The sequence below is a fragment of the Trichechus manatus genome, unplaced genomic scaffold (assembly GCF_000243295.1).
Source record: "Trichechus manatus latirostris isolate Lorelei unplaced genomic scaffold, TriManLat1.0 scaffold00080, whole genome shotgun sequence".
Lineage (NCBI taxonomy): Eukaryota > Metazoa > Chordata > Mammalia > Sirenia > Trichechidae > Trichechus > Trichechus manatus.
In genome coordinates, this window is record NW_004444016.1 from 7,822,120 (window position 1) to 7,842,898 (window position 20,779).

The following is a 20,779-nucleotide window of genomic DNA, read 5'->3' on the forward strand; positions in this document are numbered from 1 at the left end:
CCCTCGGACCCACAGGTGAAAGCTATAAACCCTACTGGGTGAGTATGCGAGCAACCCCACCGCCTAAGTGGCTCACGAACTGGCACCGAGTGGACGCTGGAGGCAAGAACCGAGGGCCGTCCTTCACCCTGGGAAAGGGCCTGTAGGGCCTACTGTAAGGCTTTCTTCCCATTTGCCACCACTAAAGTGGCCTGAATGAGAGGATGCCCAGGCTCTGATGGGAAAGGCAGGGGTAGGCATCGGTGACACTGGCAGGCTTCAGTGGTTTCGGCATTTTATTAGACGGTTGGACATTGGTTGTGGGGAGGCATCGCCTCCATGTGGTGCGGGGCCCTATAGCAGAGGTGCATAGGATGCATTCGGCCCCCAGGGCCCTCATGGAAAACGGTGTAGCACCTGGCCATTTTTGCCAGTGATTACCAGTAAAATAATTGTTATAATAAAAAGTCTCTGCTCTGACTATTCTTCAGGTCTTCCTGCTGGAACAGAAATATGCAAAGCTGTTTAACTACATATGCAGAGTTTTATCTTAGTCGCAAATAGTGCCAGTCCCACTTTGCTCTGAGTTTTCTCAGTTCAGCAGATGCAGAGGGGCTGGCTTGTTCTCTTTTTGATTTCCTCCACAAGGTCTTCTCTTCTGACGTCGACCTGGCAGGGTGGGGGAAGGGAGGAGAAGGTGGTGTGAGCACCTTCCACTCTACGGCTCCCTGAACACCCACTCCTTCCCCTAGTCATGAGAGTTGGCTCAGCTGGGGACAGGAACCCATTAAACAACCCAGGGTAGACAGCGCGTCTTGGGGGAGCCAGAAAGACACTGTATACAGGGTGACAGAGATCTTACCTTACCGTGACCATAAGAACAAATCCCGTTTACTGGGCCTGTACGGTGTGTTAGGCCATTAAGTCCTTTATGAGTGGGACTAATATGAATGCTGGGCTTTTGCTCAGGTCTTGAATGGACGTGGGCCTGCCAACATGGAATACATTCCTTCTCCCTCAGCCTTCCTGCCTGCCCCCTCACCTCTTCCCTGCTAGCCACTGAGCGGAGCTTGATGACCCCGTCCTTGAGTTCCTGTTCTCCGATGATGGCCACCAGTGGGATGCCTGCCTCCTCACAGTACTGCAACTGGTTCAGTAATTTTGGGTTCTTCTTGTAGAGCAGCTCGGCCTGTGAAGGACCAGGAGAGAAGATGAATGCTGGCTTCTGCTGCCCTCAGGGAAAACCTTCTGGGGGCCCAGGCTGGCACTTTGCTCTCAGCTCTACCCCAAGAAATCACAGTAATGGCAGGAGTCACTCTATATGAGCTTTTATTTAGCTTGTGCCCAGTACTCCCAAGTGTGCTCCCACCCTGGGGCTTGCCACCTGTACCTTGATCCCAGCATCCCATAGCTCTGAGACGAGCTTCAGTCTCTCTTCCAGCAGCTTCTTCTGTGCAGATGCCACAAGCACCTGTGTCTCTGTGGTCCGTACCTTCTCCTCCAAAGCCTGAGAAATGGGCAGATAAGAGTCACAGCGGGGCTAGCCTTTATAACATCTTCAAGGAGTAAACAGAGCAGGCTGTAGTCAAGATTCTGAGAGACTAGGCCTAACTCAGCAAGCTCCACCAGGACAGGGGCCCAGTTTTCTCATCATCGAGCAACTGGACACAGGATAGCTCTTAGAAAATATAAGAAATGAACTGACTGGCTTGTACATATGACTTGTCAAAATAAATAATCTAGGGCAAGGGCAAATGAAAAAACCAAGGTAGCTTAATTACAGTAATCTTGAGCTCATTTCCAGGAAACCTGATGGCACAGTGGGTAAAGCGCTCAGCTGCTAACCAAAAGGTTGGTGGTTCGAACCCACCAGCTGCTCAGTGGGAGAAAGGTGTGGCAGTCTGCTTCCACAAAGATTTACAGCCTTGAAAACCCTATGGGGCAGTTCTGCTCTGTCCTATAGGGCCACTATGAGTCAGAATCGACTTGATGGCAATGGGATTTTTGTTTGTTTGAGCTTATCTCCATCTAGTACCTTAAGAGCCCACAAGAACATTCATCCAGAAGTGACACTATTAACCCAATCCTGGGCAATCAAACCACCCCTGGTAGTTCTAGTCCCTACTTACTATCTGCCCACTAAAGACTATGTCTCTTCTACTTCAGCCACAGGGCACAACTCAGGGTGTGTGTATGTTGTGGGGAGAATGCTGCTGCTGCCCCTCCTCTTTTTCTGGAAAACTGCTTTCACACTTGTTATGGATCAAACTGTGTCTTCCCCCTGCAAAATATATGTTGGAATTCTAACCCCTGTACTTGTGGATGTAATCCTGTTTGGAAATAGTGTTTTCTGTGTTATATTAGTTATATCATACCCAAATAGGGTGGGTTCTAGATCTGATCACTTCTGAGTTATAAAAAGGGCAGATCAGACAGACAGAGAGACAGAGAGACAGACAGACACACACACACACACACACACACACACAAAGACAGATGCCATGTGAGGATCATCTACAAGCCAAGGAACCAAGGGACCCCTACCGACAAAGAAGGAATTGACCTAGCCGAGACCCTGATTTGGACTTTTAGACTGCAGAACTGTGAGAAAATAAATTTCTGTTCTTTAAGGCCACCAGCTTATGTATTTCTGCTACAGCAGCACTAGGTAACTACGATAATAGTTCCTACAACATGAGATGCCTACTGGAACAGTGACCTCAACTGGGAAACATGCATGGTTCTACCCTAGAGAGAAGGGATGGGACCAGTGGGAAGGTTACTGCCAGAGGCTCTCCAACAGGATGAAAGCAACCAGTCAGTTAAGAGCAGCAGCAACAAAGGAGGCCGTATGGGGCTTCTTTGGTGTTACTATAAGTGCTAGAGAGCCAAGGCAGGCCTCTGAGGGATCCCAGGGGCTCAGACATGTACTTGACTAAAGCAATAACACCTGCCCCTTTGGAATTCAAAGAAGACAGCTCAAGTGCTGTCATCTACCCACTCTCCAGGACCTACCTCCAGCCTCTGCTCCACGATGGAGAAGATCCGCTCCACCCCAATGCTGAGCCCCACGCATGGCACCTTGCGCCCTTTGGGGTCAAACATGCCAACCAGCCCATCATAGCGTCCACCAGCAGCCACACTGCCCATGCCCAGGGGTTCTTCCCCTGCCCGCACTGGGGTCTGTAGCAGCACTGCCTCATAGATCACTCCAGTATAGTAGTCTAGTCCTCGAGCAAGGCTCAGGTCGAAGGAGATCTGTGGGGACAAGGACATGGTCAGTACCAGATGAGGGTCAGGTTAGTACCAGACCTGAAGCCCCAGAGCTCAGCTAGGGGCACCCTCTTGCCTCCAACTTGACTCACCTTGTCAGCAATGCCAAACAGGGTCAGGTACTGAAACAGCAATTTCAGGTCTCCCAGGCCCTCCAAGGCCTGCTTGTTCTGGGACAGTTTAGGATCATGGAGCAGCTGTTCCACCAGGGATACTCCACCTGGAGAGACAGATTAATGAGCCAGACGACTGACAACAAAGAAGGTAGGGACTCTGGCTTTTTGCCTGGACTCTACCCGCATGCATGTGTATGCATGTGCGGACATACACACAGGGAAGAGTTGCAACTTTAGGACGGACAGCAGTGGGACCACCACTGGGGAGGCTGGGTTCTGCCACTCACCATGCTGCTGGACATAGTCCCCAATGCGGTCAGCCACCTCAGGTGCTAGGCCCTTCTCTCCCACCATCTCATTCTTCACTTCCTCCCAGGACACCTGGCAGACAGACACCAGTCAGAGACTCCTGGGCAGCTTCCCCAAGTGTGGACCTTTCTTGGGGGCAGCAATGGAGCAGAAGCTGCACTTCAACCTATATCCTGGGACTAAGCTTCCTCTTATGGATGTAGAGGCAGGTACCTCTCTCTCCTAAACTTGTTTTCCATTTCCCAAGGCACAGTGGGATCTGGGAAAAAGAGGAGTCAGGTGTCTGGGTTGTTACCTTGTCCAGCTTGTCCACCGAGGAGCAGATGGTACGGAACTTGCTATCAGGAACACCACAGATGGCAAACATCCCATCTAAGATGCGCCGGTCATTCACCTGTAGGGAATGAGGAGGGGATCTCATTTCTTCACATGATCCTCAATAGCACTGTGCACTTAGGCTACTGGTCTCTCTGCACAAGGCCCTTCTCCTGTGAGAGGCCAGGCCCAACTTTGCTTTCCCAGTCCAGTTGGCTCTGACCTTGACCAGGAAGTTGCCTAGCTGAAGTGAACTCAGGATCTCGCACATGATCTTCAAGCACTCTGCATCAGGGATCATGGAGTCAAATTGTCCAGCAATGTCAAAATCCTGCAGGCAGAGGGATAGTTAGAGGTACAGTTAGGGTTCAGTCTTCTTAAGGAGGACTCTTGGGAGCTCTGTTCTCTATGAGGGCCTGTACACTGAAGCACACACCTACTTCATTCTCTATGTCTGATCATTAGCCCAATGGAAAACTCTGGCATTCTTGGGCCTCTCACCAGTCCTAGTTTCCTTTCTAGCTAGACTATTCCTTCATTATCTCACTCATTTACTTCTTCCTCAACTCCTCCTACTGCTGTGGGCAATTATCAATCCTTAGTCCTTAGCCAGCCATTTTCTCTACTCATCCAGAAGCTCTGCCTTCAATCTGGATGATTTGCTACCTCAAATCCAATTTCCCTGTCCTCTGCTGTGATCCTATCAATGTGGTTTAATATAAAGAGCAATGAACCAAGAGCTCTAGTCCTGACTTTACCTTTCTTATCCCTATGATCTCTTCACCTTGCTAGTCTTGAGTTTGCTTACTGGGTAAAATGCAGATAATAATCCTGTCATGCCCTCCCTACAGGGCTGTTTTGAAATCTGTATGAAAACACCAAAGAAACCTATGAGTTATCATTATCTGGGGCATCCAGTTTGCTCAGGACACCATAAGTATTCAATAGATTCTGTCGGCTTGAGGGAGGGCCTGTTACCCATTCTGCCCCACAGTTTCCCAACACTCACACACTGGTAGAATTCCCGATATCGGCCGCGAGTCATGGCTGGGTTATCCCGCCGATACACCTTTGCTATGTGGTAGCGTTTAATGTTGGTCAGTTTATTCATTGCCAAATATCGAGCAAAAGGAACCTGACGACAAAGGGTTAAGGAGAAAGTCCCTCCTATCACAACCAGTCTGGAAGTTGGTTATCACCACCAACAGAAGCTGAGGTCTAAACCCTCACTGTACCAGTTAAACCACCGCCCATAAGAGTAACAGCATTTCTGAATATCAGAAAGAATCAAGAGGGGCAGTTAAAGTCTCAAACAAAGTTAAGGCTCCTTTTTCTTTGGTAGTGTCTCCCTGGGCTATGCTGAGCATCGCAAGGGGCTGGGCAGATGGGCCAAGCAGCAGAGAAAAGGGCCTCATCTGGGATCTCAAAGCAGATGGCTCGCTGACATAGCTTGGATGTAAGAGAAAAGTATTGTTGGCCAATTAAGGAGGACTTTGTCCACTGGACAGAGGAAGGGAGAGGTATTATGGAGCCAGGGGATTGTTGGTAGAGTCGGAATTGGACCCTGGCATAAAGCTGAGGTCTCACTCAGGTTCTGGAAGATTTCTAAGGCTATATTTTGGTTAGCCAAAGTCCCACTCTCGGCTCAAGGAAATAATTCCTGATTGCCAAAGGCCTCATATTTGATCCTACCTATGTCTGCCTGTCCTCAAACCTGAGGCTAGAGATAGTCCTAGCTCAGTGAGAGCCAATCCATCCAAAGTGTCAAGAGCCCAGGTTTAGAAAGATACAGTGAGGTCATAGCGAAGGGACAGCAGCTCTCCACCCTGGTCCTTCAGGTCATAGATAAGCTTAGAGTCTTCCCCATACTTTCCAGTCAGTGTTTCCTAGAGAAAAATAAAGAAATGTGGTCTCAATGACAACTATAACAATACATAAAAGGAAGTTTTGGAAACAAAAAGTCATGACTGTATCATCACTGACTTCAACTTCTCTACATTTCGCTCTGCTCTCTAATTCAATACTTATGTAATTATCATCAAAAGGAAACATCAATTTTGTGTTGATTTTCCACTTATCACATTTTCATTTTGTGACACAGTTGAAGTATTTTTTTAAAGCTGCACAATATTCCATTCAGAAGAAGTTTTGTAATTCCTTCGCCCTAGTGTTCACCTCATATGCATGCAAAAGCTGGACGATGAATAAGGAAGACCGAAGAAGAACTGACGCCTTTGAATTGTGGTGTTGGCAAAGAATATTGAATATACCACGGACTGCCAAAAGAATGAATAAATCTGTCTTGGAAGAAGTAGAACCAGAATGCTCGTTAGAAGCTAGGGTGGCGAAACTATGTCTCACAAACTTTAGACATGTTATCAGGAGGGATCAGTCCCTGGAGAAGGACATCATGCTTGCTAAAGTAGAGACTCAGCGAAAAAGAGGAAGACCCTTAATGAGATGGACTGACACAATAGCTGCAATAATGGGCTCAAGCATAACAAGGATTGTGAGGATGATGCAGGACTGGGCAGTGTTTCATTCTGTTGTACATAGGGTTGCTATGAGTCGGAACCAACTTGACAGCACCTAACAACGACAGTGTTACACTGTTAGCTGTTTAGGTAATTCCGATTAAAAAAAATTTTTCATAATATTTTGGTAAACGTATCTGGGAACATAGCTTTTTTTTCTTTTCTTGAGGCTAAATTCCTGGGAGTGGGCTACTAGATCAACAAGCATGAATGTTTTTATGACGCCTGAGATTTGAACAATGTCAAAGCCAAACTGAGAATGCTTTAAGGTAGTTACAGCAATGATATCTCCAACCAGGTAACATTTCACCTACCAGACTGGCAAAGATTAAAAAGCCTGAAAATTCCAATGTGTAGAAAAAGAAATACTCATACAATGGATGATAAAAGTATTAGTGGATACAATCTATTGACTCAGCAATTTCATTTCTATGAATTTACCCTGCAGACATATGCCTACTATTATCAGCCATTGTTCTAAGCAGAGTGTATGTCAATGAACAAGACAAAGGTGATCCATGCCCTCATAGATGTTCTGTACTCAGAAGAGAAAAGCAATACATTAATGCAAAGAAACGAATTAACAGATAATTTCAGATAGTGATAGATTCCTCTAAAGGAAGTAAAACAAGTTGATGTGATAAGAGTAAAGGGCTACTTTGGACAGAGTAGTTGAAGACGGTTTTCTGAGGAATGGCATTTTAGCTGAGATCTGAAATTAAAATCTACAACCTCTAATCTGAAATTAAAGTCAAGCAAAGAGCTGGGGGAAAAGGGGATTCGGGAAGAGGAAAGAGGAAGAACAAAGGCCCTGAGGTAGAAATACACTTAGTATGTTTCATGAATAGAAAGAAGACCAGAATAGCACGGTGTGCAAGGGGAAGAACAGTATGAGATAAGGTGGAAAGGGAGGCAGCAGCCAGATCATGTAGGGCCTTGTAAGCCCAAGTAAAGAGTTTGGATTTTATTATAAATGCAACAGGAGCACTGGGTTTTAAGCAGGGAATGATCCAATCTGGTTTTTTACAGCAAAGAACTGGAAACAACTTCAAGGTCCATCAATAGGAGACTGGTTGCATATTTATACTTTATATGCGTGAGGTTTGTACATACCTAGAAAACATCCTTAGTAAAGGGGCTATGAAATTCAAAGACATTAGCCATAATAACAACTTCCACTCTTAAGAAGGGCTTTCTTTTGGAAGCTGCTGGCCACAACCAAGGTAAATAAAAGGCATGGTCTCTCTCTCCAGGCCAGTCCTGTCTCCCTTCTCACTGGAGAAAATGCTGGTCTGTATCCACATGAGAAGTGGGGGCTGTTATGGATTGAACTGTGTCCCCCAAAAATATGTGTTGTAAATCGTAACCTCTATGTCTGTGGTTATAATCTCAGTTGGGAATGGGTTATCTTTGTTATGTTAATGGACACGATTAGTGTAGGGTGTGTCTGGAGTCAATCTCTTATAAAATATAAAAGGAGCAGATTAAGGAAGCAGAGATGGGGGAAGATTGATGCCAAGCCACACTGTTGATCTCCAAGGAACCAGGAAACAAGCTGAAAAGACAAAGACCTTCCCGGAGACGACAGATAAAGAAAGCCTTCTCTTAGAGCCAGCACCCTGAATTCAGACTTCTAGCCTCCTAAACTGTGAGAAAATAAATTTGTTTGTTAAAGCCACCCACTTGTGGTATTTCTGTTATAGCAGCACTATATAACTAAGACAGGAGCTCTCTCTATCCTATTACCCTCTCTGTTGTTCATATACCCATTCTCTCACCATGCAATTTCTCCTTGTCCATCCCTTACCTTTAGTTCAAATACAGGTGTATCAATTACTTCTGCACCATGGCGCTTGAAGCAGTTGATTATCACATCAAACACCTTCTCCCGAACTGCCATCTGCCGGGGACTGTAGTCTCTTGTGCCCTTGGAGTCAAAATTTGCCAAAGAACCACGAATGGGATTTAAAAACAAACAGAGAATGATAAGCTCCAGCAATATAAAAGGTTAACCTCAACAATGAGAAAAGCAAATCTGCACCAAGCTTAGATTTTACTACAGGCCACTAAGTTGTAAAACAAGTACATCCACTCCTCACTTATTGACATGGTTATTCCAAAGACCAGGTCATTATGCAAAAACCTGCGTTATGTGAAAATAGACAATGACCACATCAGATCACAAAATGGAGGCTGACTACATCATCACATAACTGCGAAACCACTGAGAATCACGGCCCAGCCAAGCTGACACACAACCTTAACCATCAGAGCTAGTGTCACTCTTGCCTCGCACCTTGGCATTCATTACTGCCAGACATACGTCTCTAATGTGCAAAATAGTCGGACAGTAGGTCTTTTACTATTGTCATAAATGCAAAATGTTGGATAATGAGAGAGTCGGTGAGGAGTAGGTGTACATATAACCCAAAAAACCAAAACCAAACTATTGCTATTGAGTTAATTCCTACTTATGGTGACCCCATGTGTTCCAGAGTAGAACTGCTTCTTTACGGAAGCAGATTGCCAGGACTTTCTTCTGTGGTGCTGCCGGGTGGAGGCCCTATTAATTCTCACATCCATTTGCTGTCACTTTCTAAATTCAATTCTCTTTTTAGCTTGGTTCTATTTTCTAGAATTCTTAGAACTCTTTTCTGTGAGCAGTTTTTCTAAAAACTCTCTGGGATAACAGAACATTTCCCTGCCTAATAGAACACACCTACCTGCTGACAGGCTCAAAGCAAACTTAGTCTGGCTTAACTGAATTCCACATTTTACAAGCAACTTTTCTCTCCCAATATAGGTTTTTTTCTTTTCTTAATTAATACTATTAGTTCTCTAATTTGTTTCTGTATTTTACAGATGAATTACAGGATGTTGAGAAGTTAATTCATTACTTAAGGCCACTTGGCAAGTTTACGGCAGTCAGGACTAGAACTCTGTTCTACTTCTAGGTCAGAACACCTAGTCTAGGTTTTTATATCCTACCCAGCAGTTCTCAAATCTTATGGTCTCAGGGCCTCTTTATACTCTTAAAATTTACTACGGATCCCAAAATGGATTATACCTATCAATATTTACAGTATTAGAAACCAAAACTGCAAAAATTAAAAAAATACTTATTAATCCATTAAATGTTAACATAAATAACATTTAAAGAAAAGGTAACTATTTTCCAAAGCAAAAAAAAAAAAAAAATTAGTGAGAAGAGCGGCACTGATTTACATTTTTGCAAATCTTTAACGTCAGGCTTACTGGAAGACAGCTGGGTTCTCATATGTGCTTTTTGCATTCAAGCAGTTGTCATATGTTGTTCTGGTTGAAGTACATTAAGAAAATTGGCCTCACATAGATGCAGTTATAAAAGGGAGGAATATTTTAAAAAACTTTTCAGCCAACTGTGACTATTCCTCTACTACACTGAAATTAAGTAAATAGTAGTTTTTTAAAGATTGTTTGCAATGTGGACTCTGAAACTCTATCAGTGAACTTTTCATACCATTACATTAAAATCCATTGGTCTATCTTTGCACTTTGGATGTATCTTTTACCTATGCATGATTTTATAACATACATCAGTCATTTGGAAAATACTCACTTTTAACTGTTAAACAGACCTTCAAATATTGATACATTTCATTATATACTATGGGAAGTCATATTCATTAGTATTACCACAGATCTCATCAGGAAAGTTAAGTATTGAGAAGCTGTCAAGCTCACAGTGGAAGATAGAAGTTTTCTAAATTTTTAACTTTCACTTCAAAGTTTGAATTTTATCATTGGCAACAAATACTGTCAGATGCTTTCCTTGAGGTGACAAGGCTCAGTTGGTTCATTTTTGTGAAAATATCTGCCAAATATCCAAGCCTGAAAAACCATAGTTTGTGTGTCAGTTGTCCTTTCAAATAAAAAAGGTGTTCCATGAAAAAAGCAACTAGTTCAGCTTGCACCTCACACAATGCACAAATGCTTTCTTTCTTTGGAATGCAACAGAAGTGCTTTATGCGTATTTTCCATTTCATCATACAGAATATTGAAAAGGAGTGTACTCAGGGTCAAGAGTCAATAAAATTAAATCTTGCACCTTCAGTGCAAATGCCAACATAGTATAAAGAGCAAATAATGTCTCAGTATCATTGGACAAAACTTTCAAGAGGTCTTCAAGGTCAAAACTATTTTCATTAATACTGAGCTTTGTGTTGTTAATATGAGTCACATGTCAAGAAATGTGCTTCAACAAGTAAAGTGGATATTAGCTCTCCAGCATCTCACTTTCTTTTAACATTATATTATGGGAATTTTCAAACATTCATTAGAAAGTAAAGCACAAAGGACCACCACATATCCATTGAACAATCCAGCTTCAATAACCATCAGCATCTGCAATTATTATTTCATCTAAGCCTATATATATATATATATATATATATATATATATATATAATATATATATATATATACATTTTTTTTTCTGGAGTATTTTAAAATAAACCTCAGACATTGTAACATTTCACAAATACGTCAGTATTTATTCTCTAACACATAAGAACTTAAAAAAAACCACTATATCTTTACTACAATCAACAAAATTAACAGAAAGTGCTTAATATCATCTAATGCTTAAGCCATGTTTAATTTTCCCTGATTGCCTTAAAAATATCTTTTTATGGTTGGCTTGTTTGAACCAGATTCTAAATGTAGTCCATGCATTGTATTTATTACGTCTCTTATGTCTATTTAATCTACTACAGTTTCCTTTTTTTTTAAAAATGTCATTTACTTGTTGAGGAAATTGGGTCATTTGTCCTAAAGAATTTCTCACAGCCTAGATTTGGCTGATGATATCCCTGAAATGTCATTTAACATGTTCCTCCATCTCCCATATTTCCTACAAGCTGGTAGTTAGGTCCAAAGGCCTGATTTAACTTAGATTTAATTTCTCCTGGCAATAATACTTCATAGGTGGTGCTGTGTACTTCCTATTGCATCACATCAGGAGGAACATAACATCTGGTTTTCCTACTTTTAGTGATGTTAAGATTCATCACATGACTTATCATAACATCCTCATTAATTTTTTTTACCTAATAGTTTGAGTAATCATTTGATGATCACTGCCTTGGCATTTTACACTGTCTCGTTAACTTTTGAACATGAGTTGTGTGTAGAAAGGGACCGCTCAATGAACTTAAGAGCCCCAGTAATCAACCTTAAAAAGTGACATTTCAACACAGGAAGACAGACCTTATCACAATTTGTAATTATGTATCCATACGTGGGATTACTTGTTCTAATCTGTCTTCTTCGGTAGAATGTAAGCTCCACTGAGGGCAGGCTATATTGTTCCCACGGTATATTCACTGCTTCGTATCATGTTACGCACATAGTAAGCCTTCAGTAAATATCTGCTGAAAGAAAGAAGTAGCAGCAGCAGGCAGATTCCCCCGAGCACCCAGCTGGCCTAGTTTCTGCCATCACTTAGTGTCATCCCAGAACGACCCAGGTGGAGTCCAGTCCAGCCCAGTGCCCAGAGCAACTGTGTTTCCTTGGCAGTATTTCAGATTCTCCTCAGTGAGTTGGTTCGAAGAAACAGGCACATGCGTCCTGGAGGATGGGACTGGAGGCGGTAAGAGGGATGAAATTTACCTTGGGGGTTTTGAGCACAAACTTCTGTTTCCCTTCATCAGGGCCCAGCTGTGCCTTCAGTTTCAGGAGTTTTGCCACCTCCTCCTCTATCTGTGTACGGAAAGGAGGCGATGGGCTATCTATCTGCCACTCCCCACTCTCCCCCGCCATTCATTCAATACCCCTCCCTCGTCAGGACCTGGGGCAGCTCTCTCTCCTTGGGCCTAGCTTTGCTTCTCTCGGCCTCCTCCCGCCCAGCCAGACCTACTCCCTATCAGCCCAGTCCCTTCCCCCACATCCCTGTCCTCTCTCCAGACCACCCCGTTTCAGGTCCTCCCTGGCCTTGCCTTGGCCTCTCCCCAGATCAGCCAGCCCCCGCAGCCCAGGCCGCACCTTCTCGGCTTTGGCCTTCTGCTGCTTCAGGGCCCGGACGCGCTCTCCCTGAAGTCGCACCAGCTCCTCCAGGGCCGCACGCTCTGCCATGCCGTCTGCCAACTCGAGCTGCCGGCTATCTAGATCGGCCGCCGTCGCCGCAGTCTTAGCCCGGATGACTTCCGGCTACCGAGTCGCTGCTCCGCTCGCCCAGAGAGCCTCCACCGAGCACTTCCACCCACTTCCGGCTCCTACCGGTAGTATCGAAGCTGACTGGTAAAGCTGAGTCTGAGAGGCGCGGCCTCCACGACTTGGGAGTTGAGGGAGCGCCCACCTTCTCCCTGGTGCTCGATTTTCGCCTTTATAGAGTTCCGCACTGTTCCTGGGGTCCGACCTGCCGCGTTCCCAGTACCTTTGTCTCCTGTCCAGGATGCCCCAGCTCGGACTCCTGCCCAGGAAGGCCTGGGTTGCGCTGCTTAGCCAGATCCTGCGGCCGCCCCACGCCGCCTGCCCCCGGGCGGTCCGCTTTCATAGCCAGGTGAGCCGGACTGAGAGCTCCCGTCTGTTGCAGCAGGGCCTCCAGGTATAAAAGCATGGACTCATGGCATGTACTCCAGTAATATTACAGTCACTTTTTGTTGAGTGCCCACCATGTGCCGGCACTCAACTGGACGTTTTAAATGCTTTAATTCTCAAAGCAATCTTGAGAGGTTGGGATTATTATTATTTCCATTTTTCAGTTGAGGAGACAACCGCGGCTGCAAGGTTAAATGACTTACCTACGGATACATAGTACCGAGAGTATTTTAATGCAGATCCACAATCCTTTATCTGAAACCCTTGGATCCACATGTTTTTCGGAATCAATTTTTTAGACTTTCAACTGAAAAGTAAAAGGTAATATACCACATATGAGTTCGCATCCTCAGTGGGATCTGGGGCAGCACGTTAATATTTCTTAAGCAAAATGTATGGATATTTCCGCTTAAGTTGACTGGCTGCAGTTCACATTAGAATTTACCTCAAAATGAATCTCAAAAATTAGTCTCGGTTTTTTGCATTTTGGAATTGAAGATAACGGATTGTGGATTTGAATTGCCATCCCTTGGGGGAGAGAATCCACCAAAGTATGGAGTTGCCACATTCCATTTCTTGAAGGCCATACTGCCTGCTGACAATAAGGAAATAAAGTCACAAATTCTGTTTTGCTTTCTTCTGAAAGACCTTATTGTATTCCTAGCAGATGCTTTGTGTTGTCATGAAAGACAGGGTTCAGGTTTTTTGTTAATAATTTTCAATAGCAGCATCCTACCAGCCTGGGTTTTTTTAGTTCAGTGAGGAAACCCATTCCTGTTCATTCCATAGGCTTGTTCTCTTCTGTCTTCAAATTATATTTTCCTGTCTCCAAGCCTGATGACTAGAGTTACCTTATTAAAAATTCTTATTTTTGCTGTTTGGGAACTGAGAACTGGAGAAGATCATACTAATCTGTAACCCTAGACGGTTGTTGGTGGTTGTGGTGGGTTGTTCTATGCCTTCATTGTTCTCGGGTGCTTAGGTCTTTTCAGCCATTTAAAAACTCTAAATACAGTGAAGACCCATGTGTGTGAAGACCTGATCTCATGTATATTACATGTATATTGCAGATACAACATGGGTTCTTGGAGGGAGGGGGCTGAGATTGGGATAGATAAATGGTGCTCAGGCTTCCTGTTCCTCAGGGCCAAAGGTCTTTGCATGTTGGTGGTCCACCTGGCCAGTGTCCAGGGGAGCCACATCTCACATTCCTTCTTTTGCCAGGTCGCAGAGGCAGTGTTAACGTCTCAACTGAAACCAAATCAAGAGAAATCAAATTTTATTATCAAGACCCCAAAGGTAATGCCCTTTGCCCCACCCTGTACCATTAGAGTGCCTTGGAGGACAGCCCTCTGCTCTACTTCTTTTTCCCTGACCCCTCTTAATGTTCTTTTTAAACATTAAACTTTTTAAAAAAAATTTCTTTATTATTCTTGAAATGCTGAGTGGGGCTCAGAGTCATTTAAACTCAAGATACTTCATCTCTAGACGTTAGGTTATAGCTGTAGTTTAACTCTTTGTCTTAAATTGACTCCCGCCCGCCCCCTGTTGGCTGCTTTTGGTTCCAGGGCACCAGGGATCTTAGCCCCCAGCAGATGGTTGTAAGGGAGAAAATTCTTGATACGGTTGTCAGTTGCTTTAAACGGCATGGAGCAAAGGGGTTGGATACTCCAGCATTTGAGCTGAAGGTAAGGGAAAAAGAAAGAATGCCTGGAACCTCATTTCTTCACCTTAACTTTGGTGTCTCAAAGGGCTTCTAGCCTGTGTAGCCTGTGTTCTAGAGTCCTTGGAACTGTATTTCTTCTTATGTTCGACCCCTGCAGGAAACACTCACTGAGAAGTATGGAGAGGAATCTGTGCTCATCTATGATCTGAAGGATCAGGGTGGAGAGCTGTTGTCACTTCGGTATGACCTTACTGTATCCTTTTGAGTGCTGGAGCCTGACCTATCTCTTTTGAAACCCACAGGGATTTATGTGACAAAAGAGAGTGACTCTGAGACCCTATAGGTCCATTGGGGGCCTCTATTCCCAGTTTCTCCAAGAAGGCAATTCTGACAGCAGAGCCTGGGCTGGAGCGCTGTCATTTAACTAATGTGCATCAGAATCCCTTGGTGGACCTTTCAGAAACACAAATTTCTGGCCCCTAGCCCCAGAGATTCTTAATTCTGTAGCTGGGGTGGGCATGCTCAGCAATCTGCATTTTAAACAGGCATCCTGGGTAATTAAGATGCAGGTGATCTGGGCCTACACTCTTAAGAAACAATGGCTTAGAAGTTGTAAGCAAATCCAGGTTCTGAGCTTGACTATTTTGAGAAGGTTGAGAACTGATCTGAATGGGAGGCAATGACCCAGACCTGAAGTTCTTGGGTCATTTTTATCTCTGCTTCTCCTGTTTTCTGCTGAACTTTCAGTTTGGCTAGGTAGGATTTTTTCATTTAATGCTATACAATACATATTGTATGCCAAGCACTGCTGAGGCTTGGGGATTGTGAGAAATAAGACAGAGAAGGTTCTTGTTCTCTGGCTAGTGGATGAGATCCAATTGCTAGAGGCCTAGTCCTCCCTAATGTCTATGCACAGGGCCTAAGCTTTGGATGTAGTATCCTTCCTCCTTAACCTGTTTATATGAGGTCCCTTTTGCTCGTTATCTGGCCATGAATAAAGTGAAGAAGATGAAATGCTATCATGTTGGAAAGGTGTGGCGGCGGGAGAGCCCGACCATTGCCCAAGGCCGCTATAGGGAGTTCTGCCAGTGTGTAAGTGACCTGATGGGGGGTAGTGCAGCTTGATAATTCTGGAGGCCACACCTTGGGAACTGGCTAATGAGTGGAGACTTTTTTTCCTGTCTTTTTCTTTGCTGTAGGATTTTGACATTGCCGGTGAATTTGACCCTATGATCCCTGACGCAGAATGTTTGAAGATCATGTGTGAAATCCTCAGTGGGTTGCAGCTGGGGGACTTTCTTATTAAGGTGAGATCAGTGCTGAGGACTGAGGTGAGAAGTCTGGATTTTCGTGGTGCTGTTGATGCTAGTACCAAAACATAGGTGGCCCAGCCCTTTAGCCTGCAGGGCTTAGTATGGCTGTTGCATTTTCTGTATACTCTTCCTGTGAGACTTTTTTTCTGTCCCTTTTATGAGTCAAGAGAGCAGGGACTGCCATTATTTTGAGGGAAAGCGCATTGACAGGGTACTTGGGTTACTTATATTGAATTCACAGGTCAATGACCGGCGGATTGTAGATGGGATGTTTGCTGCCTGTGGTGTTCCTGAAAGCAAGTTCCGAGCCATCTGCTCCTCCATAGACAAGCTAGACAAGGTAAAAAAGAAGGCATGCTTCAGTAGACCCCATCTAGGTTTCTGTCCTGCTCTCAAATCTACATTTCTAGAGAAGGTAAGGTGACATCTTGAAGCAGAGCCTGAGTTTTGCTGTGCAGTGAGGACTGTGGCTGGATTTCCTAAGCTGCCTCTGACTTTGCTGAATGTAGTATTAGTTACTGCTGACATACATACTGAATGAAAGTGAGATGTCTTTTTGCAGTTAGAGAAAGAAGGGTCTTGAGACTGAGCTAATGTTTGGGTATTTATGCAGATGTCTTGGAAAGATGTGAGACATGAGATGGTGACAAAGAAGAGCCTGGCTCCTGAGGTGGCTGATAGAATTGGGGATTACGTCCAACGTCATGGTAAGAACCAGGGTTTTCAGAGCATTGTGATAGAACCCGGGTAAGCGTAACATCTATACAACTTCTGCCTCTGAAACTGCAGAGATGGTGCAAAACTCCAGAGCCTGGCCTGAATTTAATTCCCCTTTTACTTACCGTAAGCACTCTGTGTTTTCAGATGGCAAAGGTAGAGGCAGAGGAGTGCCTGGTCATATGATCTTTTTTTAGAAAATGAATAGGTCTGGCTGGAGCACATTAGGGATAAATTTGGATGAAACACATCTAGATGAAAATAATAGACCTTATTTTTCCTCACATGTCTGCCCAGGTGGGGTGTCCCTAGTAGAGCAACTGTTCCAGGATCCCAGACTATCCCAGAACAAGCAGGTCCTGGAAGGCCTGGGGGACCTGAAGCTGCTGTTTGAATACCTGACTCTGTTTGGAATTGCTGAGAAGGTAAGATGAGTTGAGAGTGGGCTTCCTGCTGAACTCTGGGCTCCCAGGGTCCTAAGTCTTATCTGAGATTGATGATAGCCTTGTCCCCATAGATCTCCTTTGACCTAAGCCTGGCCCGGGGCCTGGACTACTATACAGGAGTGATCTATGAAGCAGTGCTGCTACAGACACCAAATCAGGCTGGAAAGGATTCTCTGAGCATGGGCAGTGTGGCTGCTGGTGGGCGCTATGATGGGCTGGTGGGCATGTTTGACCCCAAGGGCCACAAGGTGCCATGTGTGGGGCTCAGCATTGGGGTGGAGCGGATCTTCTCCATTGTGGAGCAGAGAATGAAGGTAGGTCCTAGGTATGGGTGAGTGGGGCCAGAGGCCTAAAAACCCTCATGTTTGTGGAGGTGCAGTTGGATTGTTTTCCTGACGACTCTGTTTGTGTTTTGGAGTTATTGATGCAAAAAAGTTTATATTAGTTTTACTGTCTTCTCTCTCTTGTATTAGGTTTTTGGTGAGAAGGTACGGACCACAGAGACCCAAGTATTTGTGGCCACACCGCAGAAAAACTTTCTCCAAGAACGACTGAAGCTAATTGCAGAGCTCTGGGATGCTGGGATCAAGGTATGGTGCAGTTGATATCTGAACTATCTAGGTATATGTGGCATTCAGTCCTGGTCCATTTCCACCTTAATGTTAGGTTGGAACTCCAGAACTTTTTAATTTAGTCTTCAGTAGAGGGGCTTCTTAGGATAGGCGGGTCAGCCACTTACTTCTGGTTTCCTTGGAAATACTTACTCCTAGGATTTGTGTGCTATGGTCACTTCTAAGCCTCCTACTCTGTCTTTACCTTTTTCAGGCTGAGCTACTATACAAGAACAACCCTAAACTACTAACCCAGCTGCACTACTGTGAGAACATGGGCATTCCACTGGTGGTTATTATTGGTGAGCAAGAAATGAAGGAAGGAGTCATCAAGCTCCGTTCAGTTGCCAGCAGGGAGGAGGTGAGTCGGGGCAGGCAGAAATAGAAGGAATCAATGTTTCTATTTTTCCCGGATTCTTTAAGAAATACGTATCTTCTGGCTGGAGAAAGCTCCAGGGTTAATAGGGATAGAGATGAATGAAGATCTACTCCAAATAACTATTGCGGCCAATGAGTATTGGCCAGGTAGGCAGAAGGACAGATGAAATCTGAATGGGTACTTTGAGACTAATCAACAAAAGATATAGATTAGATGTTTGCATTTGAATCCGTTTACTCTTGAGGACATATGTTTTCCACGTCAACCTGAAGCACATATTATTTCCTACTGGTTGCTTAATTAGTGGGAGCAGATGCAGAGTAAAATGAATCTGGAAAAGCAGTGGCTAAGGAGCTGGTATCACTTTCGAGTTTGTCACATGATGGTTCTTTATGTTTCAGGTGGCCATTAAACGGGAACATCTTGTGGGTGAAATTCAGAAACGACTGTCCGATTCTTGATCCTTGCCTGACTGCCGTCTTCTACTCTTTGTAGAAAAAGTTTCATCTAGGACTGAGTTCCTGATGGATATCACGACTGCTGGCCAGGATGGTTGACAAGTGCTTTCTGCCTTTTCCATCCTTCCTTGGTACAGAATTAATAGAAAGCCGTAAAGACTTCTGTGTTCAGTGACCTCAAGTTATTCGTGTGAGCAGTTATTCTGCATGGGGGCAGATGACTGATACCATAAAGAGACATGCTGTAACTGCAGAGGCAGATGACAGGTTTGAAGTGCCACTGATTGCTGCCAACAGGTGCTGAGATGCTTGCTGTGAACAAAGCTCTCAGAGAGTCACCTCAGGTTGAGAGGATTCTGAGCAAATGAGGTCAGAACCCAGATACTTAACCTTCCACTGCAGCTTCTGAAGCTGAGGCTGGTGAATTTTTTCACAACCAGCCCTTGGCCTGTCCAGGGAGTTTTTGGGGACAGCAAGAAGAGGCAATGGTTGCTTTCTGCTAGTGTCTGAAGACAGAGATGCTAAACTACTGGATGCAAGACGGTATCCAGATTGATCTGGTATCTCTCTAGCTCATCCATTGTTAACAACAGGGTTGGGCTGTCTCTTTTAAGATCTTGAATGTCAAACTTAATAGGTGACTTGACAAGATTGAAATCTGATCTTTTGAGATTTTGGAGATCATTTTCTGTGCCAGAGTCACTGCTTTTGACTATTCCATGCCCTTACATAGAATCTGTTGCTGTCAAGTTGATTCCAACTGATAGTGACCCTATAGGACAGAGCAGAACTGCCCCATAGGGTTTCCAAGGAGCGGCTGGTGGATTTGAACTGCCCTTTTGGTTAGTAGCTGAGCTCTTAACAACGGTGCCACCAGAGCTCCCCTTCTATAGTAGTGGCTGTTTTATAATTGGTTGAATATGTTAAATAAAATGTTAAATGTAGTAGTTTGAGTAATTATCAGGGGAGTAGGCCATAGAAAATGCTTGAGTATACACTAGAAAACTAGAACCTTCTTGGGATGATGATTATGTATTCAGTGAAAAGAGCAGCCACAGTCTGTTATGTCTCTAAAAATTGACATACAGCAAGCCATCAGCTAGAGTGCTTCATCATAGAGAGTTGCTGATGAGTGACTTTTCCAAGTCCAATCGTGTTGATTAAATTGTGCCCTATAGGTTGGATGATTATAATGTTTCCCAGTTGAAGGAGAAATGAGTTAACCAAAGGAGTGATAGCATTGCTTCAAGAAAAAGAGACAAGATGCAAAAAGTGCTTTCCATACATTTTTGACTTTTGCAAACACTTCAGCATAGCTTAGGGCCATATCCCTAGTGCATGCAGGTGAATGGGGCATCTGTCGTTAGGTGCTTTAGAGTTGGTTCCGACTCATAGCAACCTCCTGTACAACAAAATGAAACACTGCCTGGTCCTGCGCCATCATCACAGTCCTTGCTATGTTTGAGCCCACTGTTGCAGCCACTGTGTCAGTCTATCTCACTGAGGGTAATCCTTTTTCACTGACCCTCTACCAAGCATGATGTCCTTCTCCAGGGACTAGTTCGTCCTGATAACATGTCGAAGATACGCCATCCTCACTTCTAAGGAGCATTCTCCCTATACTACTTACAAGACAGATTTATTCGTTTTTCTAGCCGTGCATGGTATATTCTTCGCCAACACCACCATTCAAATGGGGCATCTAGACCCTGAAGACAGAGATGCTAAACTACTGGATGCAAGACGGAATCCAGATTGATCTGGTATCTCTCTAGCTCATCCATTGTTAACAACAGGGTTGGGCTGTCTCTTTTAAGATCTTGAGTGTCGAACTTAATAGGTGACTTGACAAGATTGAAATCTGATCTTTTGAGATTTTGGAGATCATTTCTAAGTGCTTTAGCCTTAAACATGGTTTAGAGACTCATGACAATGCATGCAAAGTTGATTAGGCTACAGTAGAGGGCCATGTTTCTGAACTTCAAGGTTCCTCGTTTGTAAATACAGGAGTTGAACTAAATCCCTTAACAGCCGTTCTACGATTGTGTTGAAAACCAGGGCAAAAAACGTTAGCAGGCGCCCTTACT

The 20,779-nt window shown here is 44.3% G+C and overlaps 2 protein-coding genes across 6 annotated transcripts; one reads left to right on the forward strand and one right to left on the reverse strand.

The window, feature by feature from the left end:
• Positions 1-253: 253 nt before the first annotated feature.
• HARS1 (histidyl-tRNA synthetase 1) lies at positions 254-12,693 on the reverse strand. 4 transcript variants are annotated; one of them, XM_004381086.3, is made up of 13 exons: positions 12,548-12,693; positions 12,176-12,265; positions 8,334-8,453; positions 5,783-5,878; positions 5,002-5,127; positions 4,216-4,323; positions 3,973-4,071; positions 3,656-3,749; positions 3,345-3,472; positions 2,995-3,237; positions 1,370-1,486; positions 1,022-1,168; positions 254-648 (listed from the first exon to the last, which is right to left on the reverse strand). In XM_004381086.3, exons 1-13 carry the CDS (start codon positions 12,635-12,637, stop codon positions 577-579), a joined length of 1,530 nt encoding a protein of 509 aa, XP_004381143.1. In that variant the 5' UTR covers positions 12,638-12,693; the 3' UTR covers positions 254-576. The 4 variants fall into 4 exon arrangements, with proteins under 4 accessions (XP_004381143.1, XP_023591387.1, XP_023591386.1 ...); XM_023735619.1 differs by lacking the exon at positions 12,176-12,265 and adding an exon at positions 11,774-12,146 and having other exon boundaries at positions 256-648; positions 12,548-12,668; XM_023735618.1 differs by having other exon boundaries at positions 256-648; positions 11,774-12,265; positions 12,548-12,589.
• An 81-nt stretch (positions 12,694-12,774) lies between these two features.
• On the forward strand, positions 12,775-20,088 carry LOC101349552 (probable histidine--tRNA ligase, mitochondrial). 2 transcript variants are annotated; one of them, XM_023735617.1, is made up of 13 exons: positions 12,775-13,109; positions 14,327-14,401; positions 14,671-14,790; positions 14,926-15,021; positions 15,735-15,860; positions 15,968-16,075; positions 16,323-16,421; positions 16,695-16,788; positions 17,096-17,223; positions 17,316-17,558; positions 17,718-17,834; positions 18,070-18,216; positions 18,636-20,088. In XM_023735617.1, exons 1-13 carry the CDS (start codon positions 12,957-12,959, stop codon positions 18,693-18,695), a joined length of 1,566 nt encoding a protein of 521 aa, XP_023591385.1. In that variant the 5' UTR covers positions 12,775-12,956; the 3' UTR covers positions 18,696-20,088. The 2 variants fall into 2 exon arrangements, with proteins under 2 accessions (XP_023591385.1, XP_004381149.1); XM_004381092.2 differs by having other exon boundaries at positions 12,775-13,064; positions 18,636-20,087.
• Positions 20,089-20,779: the final 691 nt, after the last annotated feature.